General features: G+C 49.4%; 1 protein-coding gene across 1 annotated transcript in view; it reads right to left on the bottom strand.

Annotated features, from left to right (window-relative positions):
• Positions 1 to 5,657: 5,657 nt before the first annotated feature.
• The window catches only part of SNX19 (sorting nexin 19), a gene marked incomplete at its 5' end in the record, with an annotated part of 19,483 nt that continues 7,232 nt past the window's right edge, over positions 5,658 to 17,908 (bottom strand). The window contains 3 exon segments of the mRNA XM_010077973.1: positions 5,658 to 5,952; positions 6,631 to 6,718; positions 7,485 to 7,669. Of these exon segments, the coding sequence (XP_010076275.1) occupies positions 5,817 to 5,952; positions 6,631 to 6,718; positions 7,485 to 7,669 (409 nt within the window).

Raw genomic sequence — 17,908 nt, forward strand, 5'->3', positions numbered from 1 at the left:
AGGCTGTGCCAGATGCAACACTCGAGACAAGCGGTGGGCATTATATTTTTTTAAGCAGTGGTTTAAGGTCTTTGATCCTCACCCCTGCTGTCCCCCCTTCCAGCACGTCCCTCAAACCTCCCTTGTCCTCGAGGGCTGTGGAGGAGCGAAGGGGCCTGGGAACAGGAAGGAAGTACGCCGAATTGCAGGACGCTCTCCTCAAGTACTGCTTGAGCAACCTTTTCAGCTGCTCAGAGAGGCGAGGAGATGACGAAAATATAATTGAAAGGATAGGAAGAGAAGGCAACTTTAAATACTTTTCAAAAAGAAAAAAAAAAACCCATCCCAATACATCAATTACCGGAGACGTGAAGGCCAGTGAGCCACCAACACGGACAAGCAATCTGTGCTCCAGAAGGGAAAGCAGGGACTCAAAGCCAGCGGTTAGCATCGCTCATGGACTGCAGAAAACGGGGTGTCTTAGGGCTGGATGCTAACCTCAAATCAAGGCAGGACCGCCCCACTCGACTAGCAGGGAGATCTGGACATCTCTACATTAGGACACTGCCAATATTCTCCTCGAAGGGAAGAGGACTCTTCCCCCACCTGGAAGTAAGGAGATAGTCTTAAAAAAAAAAATCTTTGAAGAAGCGGAAACGCAGGAAGGTAAGACAACCACCTGGGAGTCGTGAGGTTACTCCCGTTAACACACTCACCAGCCTAAGGCACTCTGAAAAAAGAGGTGGTTTCTAGCAGTCCACAGGGTTAAACAGGACTGCAACGCTTGCTCTGATCTTTTGTTACCCACCTTTGCAGCTCAGCAGGCTTACAAGTCAGCAGAGAGGCTCCAGGACAACACCAGGAACGGTCAGATGTCTACGGCAGGTTCTCCTGAGTGCTTCAGCAGCTCAGCATAGCGCTGGGAGCTGGCTAGTGCTCTGTGCACAACTTGTGTTCGGAGGAAAATAATAAAAAGACTTTGAAACACAGTAAGCAAGTTCCAGACAGGAATTTGAGTACAGCATATCCAGTGGAGACAGGGGGCTGCAGTGGCATTAAGGTAGGAAGAATATAATTACCTGAACTGGACTGCGGCCAGGATAATGGTATTAATTTATTCCAAGAAAACCACAAGTGCCAAAACCTGGATTTTACATTTAAATCCACAAGATGGCAAATCACAGCATACCAATTCTATTCCTCCAACTTTCAGCTGGAAGGAAAGGCCTCCTGACGGGTTTTCTCCCCTAATGCCTACCACCTGCGGCCACGATGACAAAGCTCCCGAAGCCTGATGCCATCCCAGTGCAAAGCCCTGTTGCTGCCGATGCTCTGCTACGAGCAATGCCTGCGCCTCATGGCACAGAGAAAACATCATCCCACTGCCCACAACTCGCCCGCAGGCAATAAAACCACAGCCGGTCACAAATATAGTCACAAGCAAGCTCTCTCTAGCATAGCCCCTAGTTCGATCTGGTATTAATTATCCACTGTTCTGAAGAGATAAATGCTCAATCCTCAGGCTGTTGACACTGGAAATGGACCAACCTGCCCTGGGGTGGATATTATTCAGGGGAACTTGGCTTCAGCTATGATCCCTGCATCACGTGCTGTACAAATGTTCGCTGGCTTGTAGGTAATGGATTTCATACGGTGTACGGGATCTTTCCGCGGCAGAGCTAATCCAGAATAATACATGACCCAAGCATTCATTTTATCAGGTTTTTCTTCCTCCCTCTCTTTTTTTTTAGTTTGACGCAATATTTCAAATTCCATGTGGAATTTCTCATTTTCAGACATTCTCTATTTCCTTATAGCTTACCAGCTTTTCTCCTCCAGGACCGATATCAAGGTGAACTTCCTAAGCAGCAGTGCCCAAGGGAAGCAGAGATGGCTCTGCACAACCCCTGCTTCTCTGGGTGACTTTCTTTTTCTTCCAGGAGAAAGGCCAAAGATCTCCACATTGTTTCACACTCACTGGAAAGCCTAAATCAAGGAGTTTGCTTGTCAGAGAAAAAGCAGCAATGCTGATGCTGCCAGAGAAGGGAAAACTGTTCCTATTGCTGACCAAGCTGCTCAGAACTTTGGTCTTTCCCATGTCTGAGCAGTCCCACTAATGTCCCTGTGTGCCAGGAGGACAAAGCACTGTCCCAGACCCACTGCCACCAGCCTGGACACTCAGAGAGGTGCCTGCTCCCCTCTTCCCACTCCCACTGGGGCTCTCTTGCCTCTCCCCTCCCTGCTCTTCCCTTCCCAAGCGCTGTCGTACAGGCACGTTCTCAGAAAAGGTGAATTTTAAACCCAAACGCAGAAACAAGTTTGAAACAGAGTATTATTGTACACAGAGTCAGAATAAAAGTCACAAGTGCTTTTTTGGTCCCCATTTAACAGGAAAGCAGGTTCTCAGGACTACACTGTTCTACACAGACTTGAATGGCCGTGCCCACAAACAGCCGATACAAGGGTTTGAATACAGGAACTAAAACAAGGAGCCAGGGCACAGTGGCACTCTTTTTCCAAAAACACAATAAAGAAACCCAAGCTTTAGCTCAACACAACTACTATTTAGTTGACAGTGGTGCCCTGAAGCTCTGTACCACTGCACTCTGTGTTGTACACACACACGAGCAGCCTCTGCCTCCAGTGAGCTTGTTGTCTAACTAGCCAGTGCTGGGGGAAACTGAGGCAGAGAGAAATAAAGTGCTGTCCTCAGCAAGCCACAGGCTGGAAGCAAATTGCATATGTCCAGTAGGACCAAGAGAGCTGAGCACCCACCTGAAACGTGTGCTGGTCTGTACCTAATATGATGACAGAAGCCTACAACTCTTTCCTCAAGATCACATCTGGCTGCTCTCACCACTTTCCCTTTATTAAGAGGTGCCTGAAACTTTCTATACAAATTCCTGCAGAAAAAGGGAGCTCGCTGGGAGTATTACACACAAGTTTTTTTTGTTGGCCTTGTTTGTCTTACTAAAGCAGTATTTCTAGTCTGAGTCCAATGGAAATAAACTTTCAGCCCACCTGAATAGAGAAGTTTGCCTTTGCCACCATCATGCTCAATTTAATCTGAAAATTACAGTGAGGCAAAGAACTGGCATTAGAAAAAAAGCTGAGCTTTTTATTGGATTTTGTATTCCTTAACAACGAGATACAGAGAGGGGCTACTTGTTCCTATGCTGTTCCTGGGCAGCTTCACCTCGGCTGTGAGAATGGGCTGAGATCTATGAAGGAAAGGATGAGAGTTTGAAGCCCAGCCAGTAAGAGCATGAGAAAGGGCTCCGGCAATCCTGGCTTCTGCTTTCCTTGCTGTAAGAAAAGACAGGGGGTTCTGGAGATTAAAATAAAGATCTTGCAATCCAGACTCCTAGGGTTTGTTCCCGACTCTGCTGCTGACTTCAGAGCACGTGCAAGTTAACCTATTTCATCTCTCTGCCCCAGCTCCTCCCATGCAAACACAGAGGAGATGTTGGTGCCTCGCCACGTGAACACGTCTGCAAAGCACAGGTGTCGACATCCCTGGGTCAATGGTGCAGAGGATGCACACACCAAGCAGTGCACAGTTTGCAGTCCATCTCTGAACAATTCTTCTCAGCAAACAGTCTCTTAATGATATCCCTAATCAATGGCAGACTACAATCTTGGAGCTCCAAACCCATAAAATTAATATGGAAGCAATAGCAAGTGAGCACACCAAGAGCATCTGGGCAGCCACCAAGCACCACAGGGCTACACTACATCATCCCTGGCCGAGGGCTCCTTCTCGTACTGCCTTCCCCCACTCCTCCAGAAAGGTGATAGAGTAAATGGAAGTACTAGGAAAAAGAAGGGAAACAGGAACCTGGCAGTGAAGCTGCTGCTCCAGGGAGACAGTGTGCTTAAGGATATATGGGAGTCCTGCTTCCCAACCTGCTCCTTGGCCATGTAGGTTTATCCCATATGGACCATTCAGCTCTTCGCCTAATCTACTCTTAAGCTACTTAACCCAGATGCTCCCTCCTTTTGCAAGCAGGTGGCAAGTCTACCATCTCGAAAGCATCGCTGCTGAAAAACAGTTCTGATAAACACTGCCAAACTGCTTTGCTTCATTCTATCGGATTCTGCCTAGTCTTGGGATGTCCTTGGAGCTCCCTAAAAACATACTTGCTGCAGCAACCTCGTCCTTCCCTGTATTTTCACACAACACAGGCGCACAACAGAAACACAGAGAAGCACACACCACCATGTGTCTATTATTAAGCAGCTGCCTCTGGAAAGAGCAGAATATGCTTCCAGTCGTACGCATGTTGGAGTTACATCACCTCTCTCCAAACATGCCACAGAGCATCCCGCTCCAAGAAACAGCGGGCTATATGAAATGCAGTTTGGTACTCCACCACAGGCACCAGCTGTGGTTCTGCACGCTTCCCTCTTGCGAGGTCTCTTCTTCCAAGTGCTTTAATGTGGAGCAGCATCCCCCTGATCAGCAAAGTCCAGCACTGGTCAGTTCATATTTCTCCCAGGAAATACACCAAAACAGGTCACCAAACTGGTCTGTTGGAGCATATTGTCCGTGTCCATCTGCCCTGCCACAAATCTAACAGCCGGGCAACGTAAGCTGGCAAACCCGCTCAAGTCTTGGATGACCCGGAAAAGCAGCTGCCGGATCGACATGCCATTCTGTGCTGGGGGGCACTGGACATCATGACCTCAAAAGCTTTCTAGAGCCCTCTGCACACAGCTGTTATCACAGCAGGCACAGTAAATCAAAGCACGGAGACAGAGCAATCAGCAGCAGAGCTAAGGTGGTGCTCGCAAGCCCGTTGCTGTGGTCTAACCCACTGGCTGTCCATGACACGTGTCCAATATTCCTCCTGGGCTCAGAGGTGCTCGCTCCTCTTCCAGAGCTTACTGTCACAAGCGCTTTTGTGTAGGAACTGATTTACTTGCTCTGTGTCACACGCCACTGCTTTTTCTCCTGTGCCTTCCAGGTGACAGCCCCTGGGATGAATTATGACTCAGCAGGTAAAATACAAGGTAATCCTCAAGTCCAGCTAAACTAGCATTCCTCTTGAGCCTGGTGACAGTTCTCTTTTCCAGGACCACAGTTTACCCTACTTGTATCTTACTGTTCAGGCAGCAAAAGATGCCAGAAAAAGACCATGTCAGAGCAGTGGCAGTGACAGAGAGCTTCTCTTTGTCCCTGCAGGACAGCAGCTTTGATTTCTGCACTGCTTTCGACCTTCCAGCTATTTGGGCAGTGGGGATGGGTCCCTGATGCTGACTTCAGGGCTATCATCACATCTCCATGCTCCGTTCTCTCCCCATCTTCCTTCTGGTAAAATGGACGGCACAGCATAGGCATGGGGCAGGCTGCTTAGAGAGCAGGGACAATGTTTGCTCCTCCCTTCACCTGTCCTGGAGAAACATCTATCAACAAGATACCAAGATTTGATCCCATCAAATCTCTGCATGCCAATGAATAGAAGTAAAGCTTATGTGCTGTCTGTCTGCACACATTAGAGATGTTGAGGGATGTGCGGCAAGATAACAGGGTTTGCAGGCAGCCTGCACACCCTTCTCAGACTGTCCAGCTCAGCAGGGGTCAGGCATCTTCATTCCAGGCTCTCCATCAGGTCAGCAATGGAACAGACGCTACACAGCAGAAAAGCATCTTCAGCCCCTGACACTAGGTTTAATCACCCAGCCAAAACAGAGAAGCCTGGAAGCAGCCTCATTTAGCACTGGCTGGAAAAATTCTTTACAAGAAGCTCCCAGACATATTCAGTAAACACTGAAAATCAAATCATCCCATGCCTGTGGCTGCTTCTCTCCTCCACTGCTGGCTACACCAGCCCTGGTTAATGTGCTGAAATGCCTGCTTTGTCCAGGCCCCTAGAGGCAGACGGCGCGACAGCTGCGGTCTCAAGCTCATCGCTGGAGCCCTTCAGAACCAACAACTCCAGCAGAATGTCCAAGAGGCAGAAAACCAGGTGCCTGAAACGAGGAGAGAAGACAAAGCTTAGCCTGGTCAGGGCACAGCGGAGGCTGGAAGATCAGCTGCAGACACGCAGAAGCCAAAGCTCACGCACTAAACAAGTATTCTGACTGCCATCAGGGGAAAGACAAAAGATCTTGTAGTCTAGAAGAAAGGTTTTAAGGATGGTTCAGGGTTTTTTCCTCTCCCCAAACCAGTGGGTGCTTGCAGCTGCTGAGCAGCACGAAAAACACAAATGCACCTCTTGGAGTGAGGTGGGACATGCACTTCTCTGCAGTTCATCACAACAACATTGCTTTCCGAATGCACAGCGATGGGTACGCACAAAAACACTATCTACACGTATATGCAGCTCCCTAAGCTCTTCTAAAACCAACAAACTAAACCAAGATTTATCTTATTTCCTCTGACAGTCCCCTGACATACACAAACTTACTCAGGCCTGACAACCTAATTAACAAGACTGGCTCAATAATCTCCAACCAGACCAAGGTCCTACGCATGCACGTTCATAATAAGCAAGCCAGATGCCCTTTGGTAGTCTAAGTCCAGGATAATTAGCCAGATACATTCCGTGCTGAGAAGCTGGCAGCATGAATCTCACGGCAAAGCCCTGAGCAGAGCTTACAGGCCCCATCGCAAAGGCTGTCAGGGTAAAGAGACTATAAACCACGTACCTGTTGATCACAGGCTGGCCCAGGGACTCCAGCACCAGGTTCCAGCTCATCTGACATTTACTGGTTCCAAGGATTTCTTGGATCACATCTGTCAAAGTCAGAAAAAAAGCTTTAGGAACAACACATTTCCATGTCAGTAAAACAGGGTGAGTCTTCTGCCGAGGGGTGCTATAATCAAAGTTTGTGAAGGTACTCTGAGCCTGAGGCATCTAATGCTCAACATGACCGTGACAGAAAACAGCCAGGGACAGGACTGAAAGCCAGAAAAGTGTTCCAGCCTGGGAGGGCATATACTGGTAGCGCTTTTCATCCCCAAAGAACAGTAAGGGCCCCCTAAACTGCAGCAAGGAGTTAAAAGTTCAGACTGCACTCACATGGATTAGGCAGCAGCTGCTTTAATGCCAAAGGTCCCCATGTCAAACTTCAAGAGAGGAAAATCCAGTGCAGCTGGGCTCATGATTTCAGTCCAGTGGAAAAGCCACTCTTTAGAGCAAGAAGCCCAAGGCTTTGCCTGATGACTCTTCTCAGCCATGGTACCCTTGGGCAGCAGGTGGGAGCACAGCATGGCACTGGCTTTCCTGAGCCCAACCTCGTGCATCCTTTCTTCCCGAGCTGTGCTGCTCCCTGAACGCTTATGCAAACTATCTAGAACTGGAAAACTGTGTTTTTTGCTTGCAGGAAACCATTCAAACCTCAAAGGTCATGAATGTTTCCCAGCGCCTTGGCACGAGCAGACTCCATCTCTGCGTTTAACCACATTTCCAGAGACACCAAAGCACTGGAGGGTTCCCCAGCCTCCCCCCACCACTGCTCCTTTCTGAAGGGCAGCTGGCACATCTCTGGGGCACACTTACTAGGCAAGATCCCCATCAGGCTCTGCAGGGCTTGCTCTGCTGCTGCTTTTTTCTGTTCCTCTGTCCTGGCTGGTTTAGGCACTGTTGGCAAAACTCCTCCAGGCCAGATGGATTCCTGCAGCAACTGGAGATACTGGACCCAACGCTGGGTGCAGGTCAGGTTAACTACCTGGACTTCCAGCCACCTGTGGGCACAAAGAAAGAGAGAAAGGTCAAGAAAAGTTAGGCTTGGTACCAACTCAGGAGCTTTCTGCCGATCAGAGGCCCTTGGAGGGGAAGATCAGCTTGCTGGGTAAGTTAACAAGCAGCTTCCACGTCTATACATTAAACATTTTTCACAAGTATTAATTAGGTGAGCTTCCCCATGTACCAGAAATAGGTACATGTTCCCTATCGTATAGACAGAAACACATATGTAAAGTCACAGTGGAAAAGCAAAAGCCATGAAAAGCTCCGTCACCCTGCTGCCTGCAGGAAACCAAATGAGTAACTGGTCCCTAAAGGGAGCAGAGCTGAGGGACAGGACTGGCCTTAACCTCCTAAGCCAGGACAGAGCTGGGAAAACCACCAAAGCTGGTGTTTTAACTCTAAAACAACCCCCATGACTGGAAGGACAAGAGCATGTTCTGGCAACCAGTGCTCCTCTCATCAGTTCCTCTGCTACCAGAAGAGTCAAGGGTGTCTCGCCTGGAGACCAAAACGCACGCTCCCAGGATGGCAAGGCACGAATATCCTGCTGCTTGGCACTCCTCTCACCCCCCTGCTTCCCTGCTGTCCAGCCCTGCTCCGTCCATCGGTGGCAAGCAATGAAATCATCGCTGCTCCCATTCAAAACTCCACATTGCACATCTATTAAAAGGAAAGTTAGGTACCTGCCAACGAAACTGCCGGTCAGCCCTGCTGCTGGGCCAAGACTGTGCCCTTTATACGGTAACAAGAAAATCCTGAGCCCATGGGAATGCTGCTCCCCATAGGGGCTCGGAGGGAGGCATTTGCAGCCTGCGTGGGGGAGATGAGTCCACACCACCCACGAGCTGGCCAGGGAAGGTTTCTAAATCATGCAGACCCTCTTTCCCAGACGTGAAATCACTTCCTCGTGTAACAGGCAAAGCCGCAGCCATCAAAGTCTTTCCCTCCAGAATAAGGAGAGGCCAGTGGACAAATCCTGAGACCACCAAGGCCAACAGGAGGGTCCCCACCAATTTAGCAAGATCAGGACTTGGTGGTGCCGTGCCGATGGTGATGGCCTCCTGCCACCATCCTCATCAGCGGGAGGCTCCGGAGGAAGGCAGGGAGTGTCGGCACGGAGTTGGGGTAGAGAGAAGGCTTGTGATTTTGCCAGTACTTCAAGAGTCCCAGAGGAGAGGAGTCCGCAAGCAGGGCCAGGAGACCCGTTCCTCTTGGCAGCTGGTGTTCGTGCTTGCAATTCCGTCACCACTACGCCCCGGCAGCTCATAGTACATCCAAGAGCATGGGCCCTGCCAAGGCAAACTTTATTTAACCTGCGCTCTGCCAGACTGTCTGCATTCTTCTCAGGCGAGGCATTTGGGCCAAGGGCGTCTTTCCCCACACAACCAGGACAACACAAGAGGAAAGTTGGGAATAGCACCATGTAAAGGTAATGAGGGACAAAGGAAAGGCAGGTAGTCATCATCGGGGCCTGGGCTGCAACACGACGCGCCCTTCTTCAGCACAAAACCAGGTGCCGAGCTGCAGGTCTTTAGGGATGCACACCTAGGAAAGGCCAGATGCAAAAGCAAAGACCATTAAAAAAACCTGAAAACAAGCCTTGCATGGCCTGTTATGTCTCAGAACAAGGTCTTACTGGAGTGTGGCCAATGCTCCTGGTGATCCCAGTAAAAGCAGAGGAAACAGGGAGACACGGCCTTTACACTCAGCCTCACCAGGGACCCCGAGCACTGATGTTGTTACAAGACAGCGCCAGAGATCCAAAGCATAGCTTCTACCTGTCTTAGAGGACAAAATGTCACAGCACCGCCTTGCCTGGGAGAAGGTATTGTTTGAAATACAATTGCTTAAAAGGGTTTTTATCTCCAGCCATCAGCAGAGTTTAACACTCTGGATCATGTTAAACCCTCCAGCCATCCCCAACCAAATTAAAGTGCTGAACTGGGGCTCCTCTAGGGGCAAGAGCTTTCATTAACATGGTTTTTCATTAACAGGGTTTCTTATACAACTTGCTTTCCTAATTGAGAAAACATTTGAAAAGCAACAGAAGCTCAGAGACTTGGGGACAGAGCTGCAAACAGTACAACCCTGCACCTAGGGAGATCAGATTGAACATGGACTTGAAATTCATCTCAGCAATAATCACTTACCATCCTTTAAAAGGCTGCAGAAAGCAATGAACAAGTTTTTTTTCTTAGTAATGTTCCTAAAATAGCAAAAAAAATCAAGCAAATCGTGGGCAGAGGGAAAGCTGAACTTCGAGAAGGCAGCACAAGTTTCCAGACAGCTCAAGAGCAGACTGAGAACTGACGAACGCTGGAAGGCCCCATACAAACAACCTACCATTTCTAGCTCATTTATTTCCACAAAGCCAGCAGAACTAGGCAATGAGGCCTGGAAGGAACACCTATAAATCTGATCAAATGCGCACGCGTTGCGATTATGCAAGTGCTTACAGGTCTTGGTTCCCACAGTTGCAAAAGAACGGTGATGGATTTTTTTTTTTTTTTTTTTTTTTACTTAGACTGGAAGCTCATTGCCTTCTGCTTTGGGAAGCAAAGGGCAGGACCCGAGAAGGGCTCCGTCGGGTTTGACACCTGCTACAGCTCCATGGCAACTCCTGAAGAGGCCAACTTGCTCCATCGCATGGTGCGCAGGCAGCAGGATACACACTGCTAGGAAAGGGGGGAGAGGAACCCAAAACCACAGAGCATTAAAAAAAAAAAGAAACTAGACAGGAAACAGGACAAGAAATACGAGAAACCAAAGCTGGGTGCAAATGGAAGGAAGGCTAATGTCACTGTGCTCTGGGTTCCCATTTGCCAGCCTGTCAGCGTACAGACCCATCCCAAAAGCACTGGGAAGAGAGGAACTGTCAGGACTGGTCCATCCGGCTCAGCATCCTCCCTGGGAGAGCAGTTGATTCTCTCAGACACTGTAGTTGCAACTTGGGGAGGATCACATCAAGTTTTATTGAAAAATCCTAACCCAGATTTCTATGGCAAATTGACCTTTCCATCAGGCAGACTTGCCACACCAGGATCAGCATTCACAGCGCACGCTTCTCACAAAGGAGCTCCAAATATGTGCTGGTCCAAAGCTGACCTTTGCCAGCAGATCACAGATTATTTTTTGTACTATTAAAGGACTAAACATTTGAGATCTATGTGCCACATCGAAAGCACATTCTCCCAGGTAGAAATAAATCCAGCAAGAAACACAAATAGACTTTTTTTTTGGATGGCTGATGAGTTACTATTTCCGTTAGGCTATTTCACGAAGAAATAGCCTTAATAAGAGAAAGAAAACCAAACCCATCACTGAACCATCTCCTTACACTTCATCTGAAACCAGAAATAGATAGAAACTGACCTCCTGGGCTCAGATGTTCAAATGCTTTGATAATACCCAATGCAAAAAGGCAGACTGCAGAGGCTACGAAGTCCTGGACATGAGTCTGGAGGTGCATAACTTGCTCATGCTGTAAGGGTCCTCTGTTTGAAATAGCTGCTGATAGAGGAATGAAATGGCTGCTAAAAAAGAGCTGATTTAATGCCATGGCTTAAACTGGAACTCCAAGGTCAGCTGAAGGGGCCCATTAAGATGGGAATGGCAGAAATGCCCCGGGAATGAGAAACAAGGCCTGGGGGGTACATACCTTGGCCCTTCTCTGACACCTATAAGCAACAAGGGCTGCGAAGACCGAAGACCGAGCAGCCTACGGCAAAGGCAGACTAAGAGTCAGGAACAGGCAAAACACAGTGCGTGGACTTGGTTTTACCTGGCTTACGCAAGCTAGATGCACTCAAGGGGGCTTCCCAGAGGATTCACCTGCAGAGAGAGCGAGCTCAGCTCAGCAAAGGTTGGATCTGCTCAGTCTGCAAAAGAAAAATGGACCAGGAAGCAAGATATGGTAGTCTCCAAATTGACAAATAGCTGCTAGAAGCTGGTAAACCTCTGCTTTTGTCATCCATCAAGGTTAGGATAAGAATTAAGTTCACTTGAGCTGAGCAACGGTTGAGTTTAATATGCTGATTTTATTTAAAATCAGAGCCAACAGCAATCCCCCCAAAACAGGGATTTTAAGAATTTAGACAAACACAAACTAGAGGCCACATTAGGAAGAACACAAAGATGAGAAAGCCTCTAGTAGTCTGCTTTAGCTTTAACTACAAATAGCTCTATAAATGTACATGAGCTGTGCATAACAGTAGCAAGTCCAGCTCAACATCTACTACTTTCCAGCCCAGAACAAAGCCTCCATTTCCCTGAGGTCAGTTAACACAGCATGGCTAACCAGAAGCTCAAAAAAGGCCTGTGAGACCAAGGTAGTGAAAAGGATTTAAGAAAAAGGCAACACCTGGAAATGCACAAAGCATTCAAGCATCTGACTCTTGTGAAATCAAGAAAGGCTGGTACTTAAATCACTGGACCATCCCTTCCTTTGCAAGCACTTGTCCCCCAAATTCCTCCCCAAATTGTGCCTCAAACCACAAGAATATCCTTAACTCAAGGGCTCTGAAAGAACAACATTTCAATGCTTTGACTGTAAAACATTTCTGAGCAAAGCTTGTAAAACCAAAGGAACAGCTGCAGCGGGCACAGTTAGAAGAATGGAAAAAACACAAATGGAGAGCTTTTGCCCCCAGGCTCGGCTTTTAGCACCTGCTACTTGAGCCCACGTCCACCTTCTCTGCACAGCCGCCAGCAGAAACACGTGCAGCCGACCGCTGGCACGCTCAGCTCAAACACCTTCAAAGCAAACCCATGCTCGTCCAGGCCATTGGTAAACCCTTCGCAGAGGAAGGAAACAGCAAAAAAAAAAAAAAAGAAAATAAAAAAAGCCCTCCATAAATCAAAGAATACAAAGCATCTGGAGTCCTTTTAAACTTCTGGCCAAAGACGCACACGCAAAAAGTAAACTATCCTTCTCGCCTTACTGGAAATGTTCCTCTCCTGCTGCCCTATAAAACGTTTATACTTGTATATGCGATGAACAATACGTCCTGTACCCCTGCCCGAGCACAGGGTAATGAAGTGTTTGACCAGCGAGGCAGCGGCCCCATGGCCAAGTGCCTCCCCCCTCGAACAGAGTGTCTTGCCAGCCTCGCACCTCCCAAGCACAGCTCCACCGAGGGCAGTTGCACTGAAGGAAGCAAGAACCCAATCTAGCTGCAAAGAGCTGACACCGTGCCTTGATTAGACTGATCTGTGCCAGTGCCCTGCCACCACAGGGCAGCGGGATTTTTCTACCTGCTTGATCCAGGCAGTGAAAGGTGGAGCTGGCAGAAGCCCTGCGAGCTGTGGGTATGCAGGACATGCTACTGCAGGGCAGAGCAGAGGAAAAACAGATCGTCCCCTGCTGCCTATAGGCATGAAACCATACCACGGTGTTGGGATTTGGGGGACTGCTCTGTGCCCCTGCTGCTTTATGTGCTGCTCCCTCCAAAACACACCTGCTGCAAAAAGAAATCATGTAAACACAAAGGGCTCCAGCATCTCCCCCGGGAGAATTAACCAAGCTGCTCTGCTGTGGTTTTTGGTTTTCTCGAGTTAGATCATCCTATGACACCATGAGGCTCAGGAAAGGGGGAGAAAGCTATGTGATTAAAAAAAATTCATCCCAAAACCCCCTTGATTTTTAACAAAGCATCCCGGCTTTTGATAACATCTTCATCAAGTATTTATTGAGCCAATTAAGCTCTCAGCAGTGCGCCAGGGAGAGGCCAGGCTGCCTCAGCCAGGTCCTGCTCAGAGCAGATTGCTTCATTAGCCCACTTCAGAATCAAAATACATAAAAACACCATTAACCCCTCACAAACCAGGGAAAACCAAAAAACAACAGAGAGACATTATTTCCTCTCAATCCTTTTCTTCTTTGTCTCTTCTATTTGAAATAGGAAGTTGTTGGTTTGTGTTTTTTTTTTTTTAAATCTGGGAAAAAAGTTAGCACATATCTAATTGCTGAAACGGAGTCAAAAAGAAATGCCATTAAAATAATGTTGCAATTGTTATCAAAGCACAGAGTGCTTCCTTCATTCTAGTGGCTGTTTTTGGAAGAATGCTGCTTCTAGAAGAGGAAAAAAATAAAAATTTGGTTTGGGACAGAGTTTCAAAGCCGGGTCCAAAATTTCCAGGTGCTTGGAGACAGCTGAATCAAGGCCCATTTCCAAGTTGATTTTTATTTACTTTGCATACAGACACGAAGACACACACAGTCCTGAAAGTGGCTTTTGCTGACATGCCACAGGCCTGTGATTTCTACTGCTCCTTGCAGCTACAACACAAATAGTGAAATCCAGAGATGAGGAAGAAGATGCCCTAAGGTTGGTTCCCCTGTATATGAACTGTTGCTGGCTTTTAGGCAGGGGTTCACACTTGCACCATCACGGGAGAGACCAGACCTTTGCTGCCATGTACCCGGACCTGCCAGCACGGCCCCTCGACACGCGGTTGCCAAGGTCCTTACTAAATCGGCTCAAATCACCTTCTCCAGGTAAAAAGCCAGAACAGCGAGTGGATTCAGTTGCCCCGGCTGCACTGACACTGCAGCTTTGGCAGCCTGGCTGTCAGACACGGCCCCTGCGAGGCTCCAGATGGCCAGGGCCAGGCAGAATTGCTTGCCCATGGGCAGCGCGTTCCCAGCACACCCGAGGGTGCAGGTGCTCGGCTGCCTGAGTTGGCAGGTCTACTCAGGGACATTTAAGAGGGTCAGGCAACACTACATGCCAGTGGCACTCTCAAGTCAAGAGGATCAAGGAGGCTGCCAAGGGTCTTGGTTTTTGCCAGTTCTGTTGGCACAGAGATCAAGGAAGAAAAAAGAGAAAAAACAGAAAAAAAAAAGCCAACACCCAGCAAACAGCTCCCTGAAGCTACGAGCTCCTTGACTCGCACCAGCAGTTGCACAAGTGCCTGCGACACCTGACCTGACACCGACAGGCTCCGGCACAGAACCCTGAAGAAGGCAAGGGCAGCCTGGGGTTGTGCTCGGGGTGACCCCCAGCAGCAGCCCACCCAAACCCATTTGGTGCAATGGTCGGGCACCATGCTGCATCCCTGCTGAAGGAGGGACGGGAGATGTGCCGCAGAAGCAAGCTGCAGCACCCTATGAACCGGCACAGATGTCCAGACTGATGAAGGGACCCCAGGCTTGGCTGCAAGGACCCTTTGCTGCTCCAGTAAATCGATAATCCAGGACTTCTGTCACTCACCAGCTCAAGAGATAAAACCCTACAAGGCAAACAAGCCAAAGTCAGCCAGACCTCTGGGTCGGCTCACAGAGGGAACCAGAGCTAGAAGAACTTGCAAGAAACCACTCTCAACAGCCTGATGGTCATCTGTAATAGGTCTCAAAGCATCCTTGGCTCTCCATCCACATCTCACATAGACGGGAACATCACCTCCCCAAATCCACCTGCTTTGCTGAGGAATGATGGGATGGGGGACAAAGCCTGGAGGAGCACCAGAGTAACCCAAAGCGAGCAGCAAGCCAAGCGGTGCTGAGCTGAGGGCAAGGCAGGGATGCTTTGCATTTATTTTAACTCGTGCTTGGCGGAACATGACACCATGAAAGCTGCCTGCGTAGTTCTACACACTCCCTTATATACAGACAGGCGCTTCCGAGCCCGGCACGGACTCTGCGCCCCAGCCCTTGCTCATGTTACAGGGTGCAGACAGCCAGGGTGTGCTGAGACACCGTCCCTGTGCTCGGTGGTTTGCATTGCCATACCTTTTTGTTGTGATGCATGGGAAGGAGCTAGGAAAAGCATACAGACCTGGATACGCATCTAAAATCCTCCCAGGTCCACCCTGGCACTCTGCTGGGACTTCCCTGCAGAAGAGGAGGCAGATGTGGCCCTGGCAGAACCCCCTGAAGGGCATGGCAAGCTGGTACCCGGTGGCTATCAGCCCAGATCCACAGGTGCCCACCGCTTGTTGCGGCACTGGCAGACCCCTGACCTAGTGACCATCATGCCATCAGGGCCAGAGCAAGGGCAGGGCGTGGGGTCACAGCCATGGCATGGTTCACGTGCTTGCTGTGTATTTTTAATGCTGCTTTGACTCACAAGGCTCTAAAAAGCACACAGATTCTCCAAATGGTTTTTAGCCCTGCCACCAAACAACTCCGGAGCCCAGAATAGCCCCATCAAACTCCCCTTTGAAAAAAGCTCCCTGTTGCAGCCTCCCCAGGAAAAAGAAGAGATCTTAATTTCCAGCCCGTGGGAGGGAAGTGAGAGTCAGATGGAGGAGTGCAGAGCCAGAGCAAGGCAGCGGGTTTGTTTACAGGCACGGACCCAGCATGCAGAGAGGCTGCTGGAAGCAATCCTTGGCCCTGGGTTTGTCCCTGCTCCCAGTGAGCCTCCCAGCCCCTCTGCCCGCCTCTCCTTTCGGCTCCAAAAAAGGATCACTCCCTGTTACATAATGGGATAAGCGCCGCATGGACGCAAGCTTGCACACACGGCCTCCCTTTTACTTAACAATACCTTTTTCGGTCATGCAGCCTTCCTCTCCCGGCTGCCATGAAATTGACAGTCGGATGGGATGGATAGCGCCTGGCTCCAACTATTTCAGCTTCAGAGAAGAGGAAACAAGTGTGGTGGGATGCTCCATGCAGAGAATGGTGTAGGGAGCAGGGCAGTGAGGTACCATCAGCAACAGTGTGGTCACAGCAGTCACTCAGTGTCACCGCAGGGGATGCTGAGGGCAAGCCCAAAGGAGCAAGTTCTCAAAGGAGAGCAGGATCGGCTCTCCTGAGAAGCTGGACCTTGTTCTTAGTGTTTTTTCTGTTGATTCTTCTCCTCTGGCATGAGGCACACTTGGTGCAGAGCAGTAGCAATGCCCACAAAGGCAGTTGTGAAAGGGCTGCAAGTGCAGCATGCTCCTCACCAAATACAAGCCGGCAGAGGAGCTGCCCCCCCATAACACTGCTAGGACACCTCCTTTCCACCTAACCCAGCCACTGGTGGGAACTGAGAAGGACCTCATCTCATGGAGGAATGATTCCTACTTGTACTTGTGACCACCAACAGTTAGAGACAGGATGTTTGCCCATCTGCTGCTCCGTGTTTGTCCGCCTGTTCTCAGAGGCTGGAGCAATGATGCCTTGAATAGCACGTGCTCCCAAAACAGCTTCTGGTATTTTCTCCACCTGTAAAGGCTACCCAGACACAGTGCCAGCCAGAATGCCAGTGCCAGGGCTGTGCCAGGTCTGGCCAAGCAGTGATCAAGTTGCAAATACTTAAACGGAAGAGAAATGCCACCAAATCCACGCTGTGTCCCTGGATAGGCAGCTAGCAGCAGGTCTGAGCTGGAGAAGACAGCAGCGGCCACCAGGGCCAGCCACGAGTACAAGTCTCAACTGTCCTTCTGCATGGCTCACAGACGGGGGCAATGACAAGCCAGCACAGATACGTACAGTCCCAGGGACACAGGGTTAATTCAAAAGGCTGTATTTGCACCTTGTGCCGATCACCGTGACACCAAAGTGTCACAGGACTTCCCAACAACACCTCCAGCCAAAGGTTTGCTTGCAACGCACGTAAGTTCGCCCAGACCTGTTGAAGCAGAGCAGCTACAAACACATTCACCCTCATGCCACTGATGCAACTTGAGGAGATCCTTCACCTTCCCGAGCCAGCCATGTGCTGTGTGTGTGACAGCTTCTCTAGTGGAAAATACCAATGCCACGTGTGGGTGCTCCAGGCTCCCTGGGTGACTGCGACACAGCTTATTAGGAGGTGATGACGCACATATTCAAGCCCTCATACCTCTGTGCTTACACACAAGAATTGGGTTCCAGCTCATTCCTCAAGAGACCAGAGCCCATTTTGGAGAAATGGGAGCAACACCCACCTCCTCCCACCCAAGGAAACAGACTGGGGAATGATGGCCAGCAGCCCCTGACCTCGAAGCACTTCAGCAACCCCTGCTGAGGGCAGCTTAAATTACCAGCTTGGTTATTATGTGCCACCCTGCATATTCTGACCCTGCCTTTGGATGCCTGAAAGAGAAGAAAGGGCACAGGAGTGGCAAAAGCACTGCTCTGATGCTCCCCCCAGCCTAAGTCCTTCTGGGAAGCCTTTCCTTTTACTCTAAAGGACCATATCTCAGATAGTGATAGTCACCGACCAACACAAGAAAATAGAAATGCTTTCTGTTTGTGTGTCTTGGCCTAGTGCCTTACCACAGAGGCACTGGCCCTAGAAAAGCTTGGCAAGTACATACCAGCTGGAAAG

The sequence above is a fragment of the Pterocles gutturalis genome, unplaced genomic scaffold (assembly GCF_000699245.1).
Source record: "Pterocles gutturalis isolate BGI_N339 unplaced genomic scaffold, ASM69924v1 scaffold20283, whole genome shotgun sequence".
NCBI classification, from domain to species: Eukaryota; Metazoa; Chordata; class Aves; order Pterocliformes; family Pteroclidae; genus Pterocles; species Pterocles gutturalis.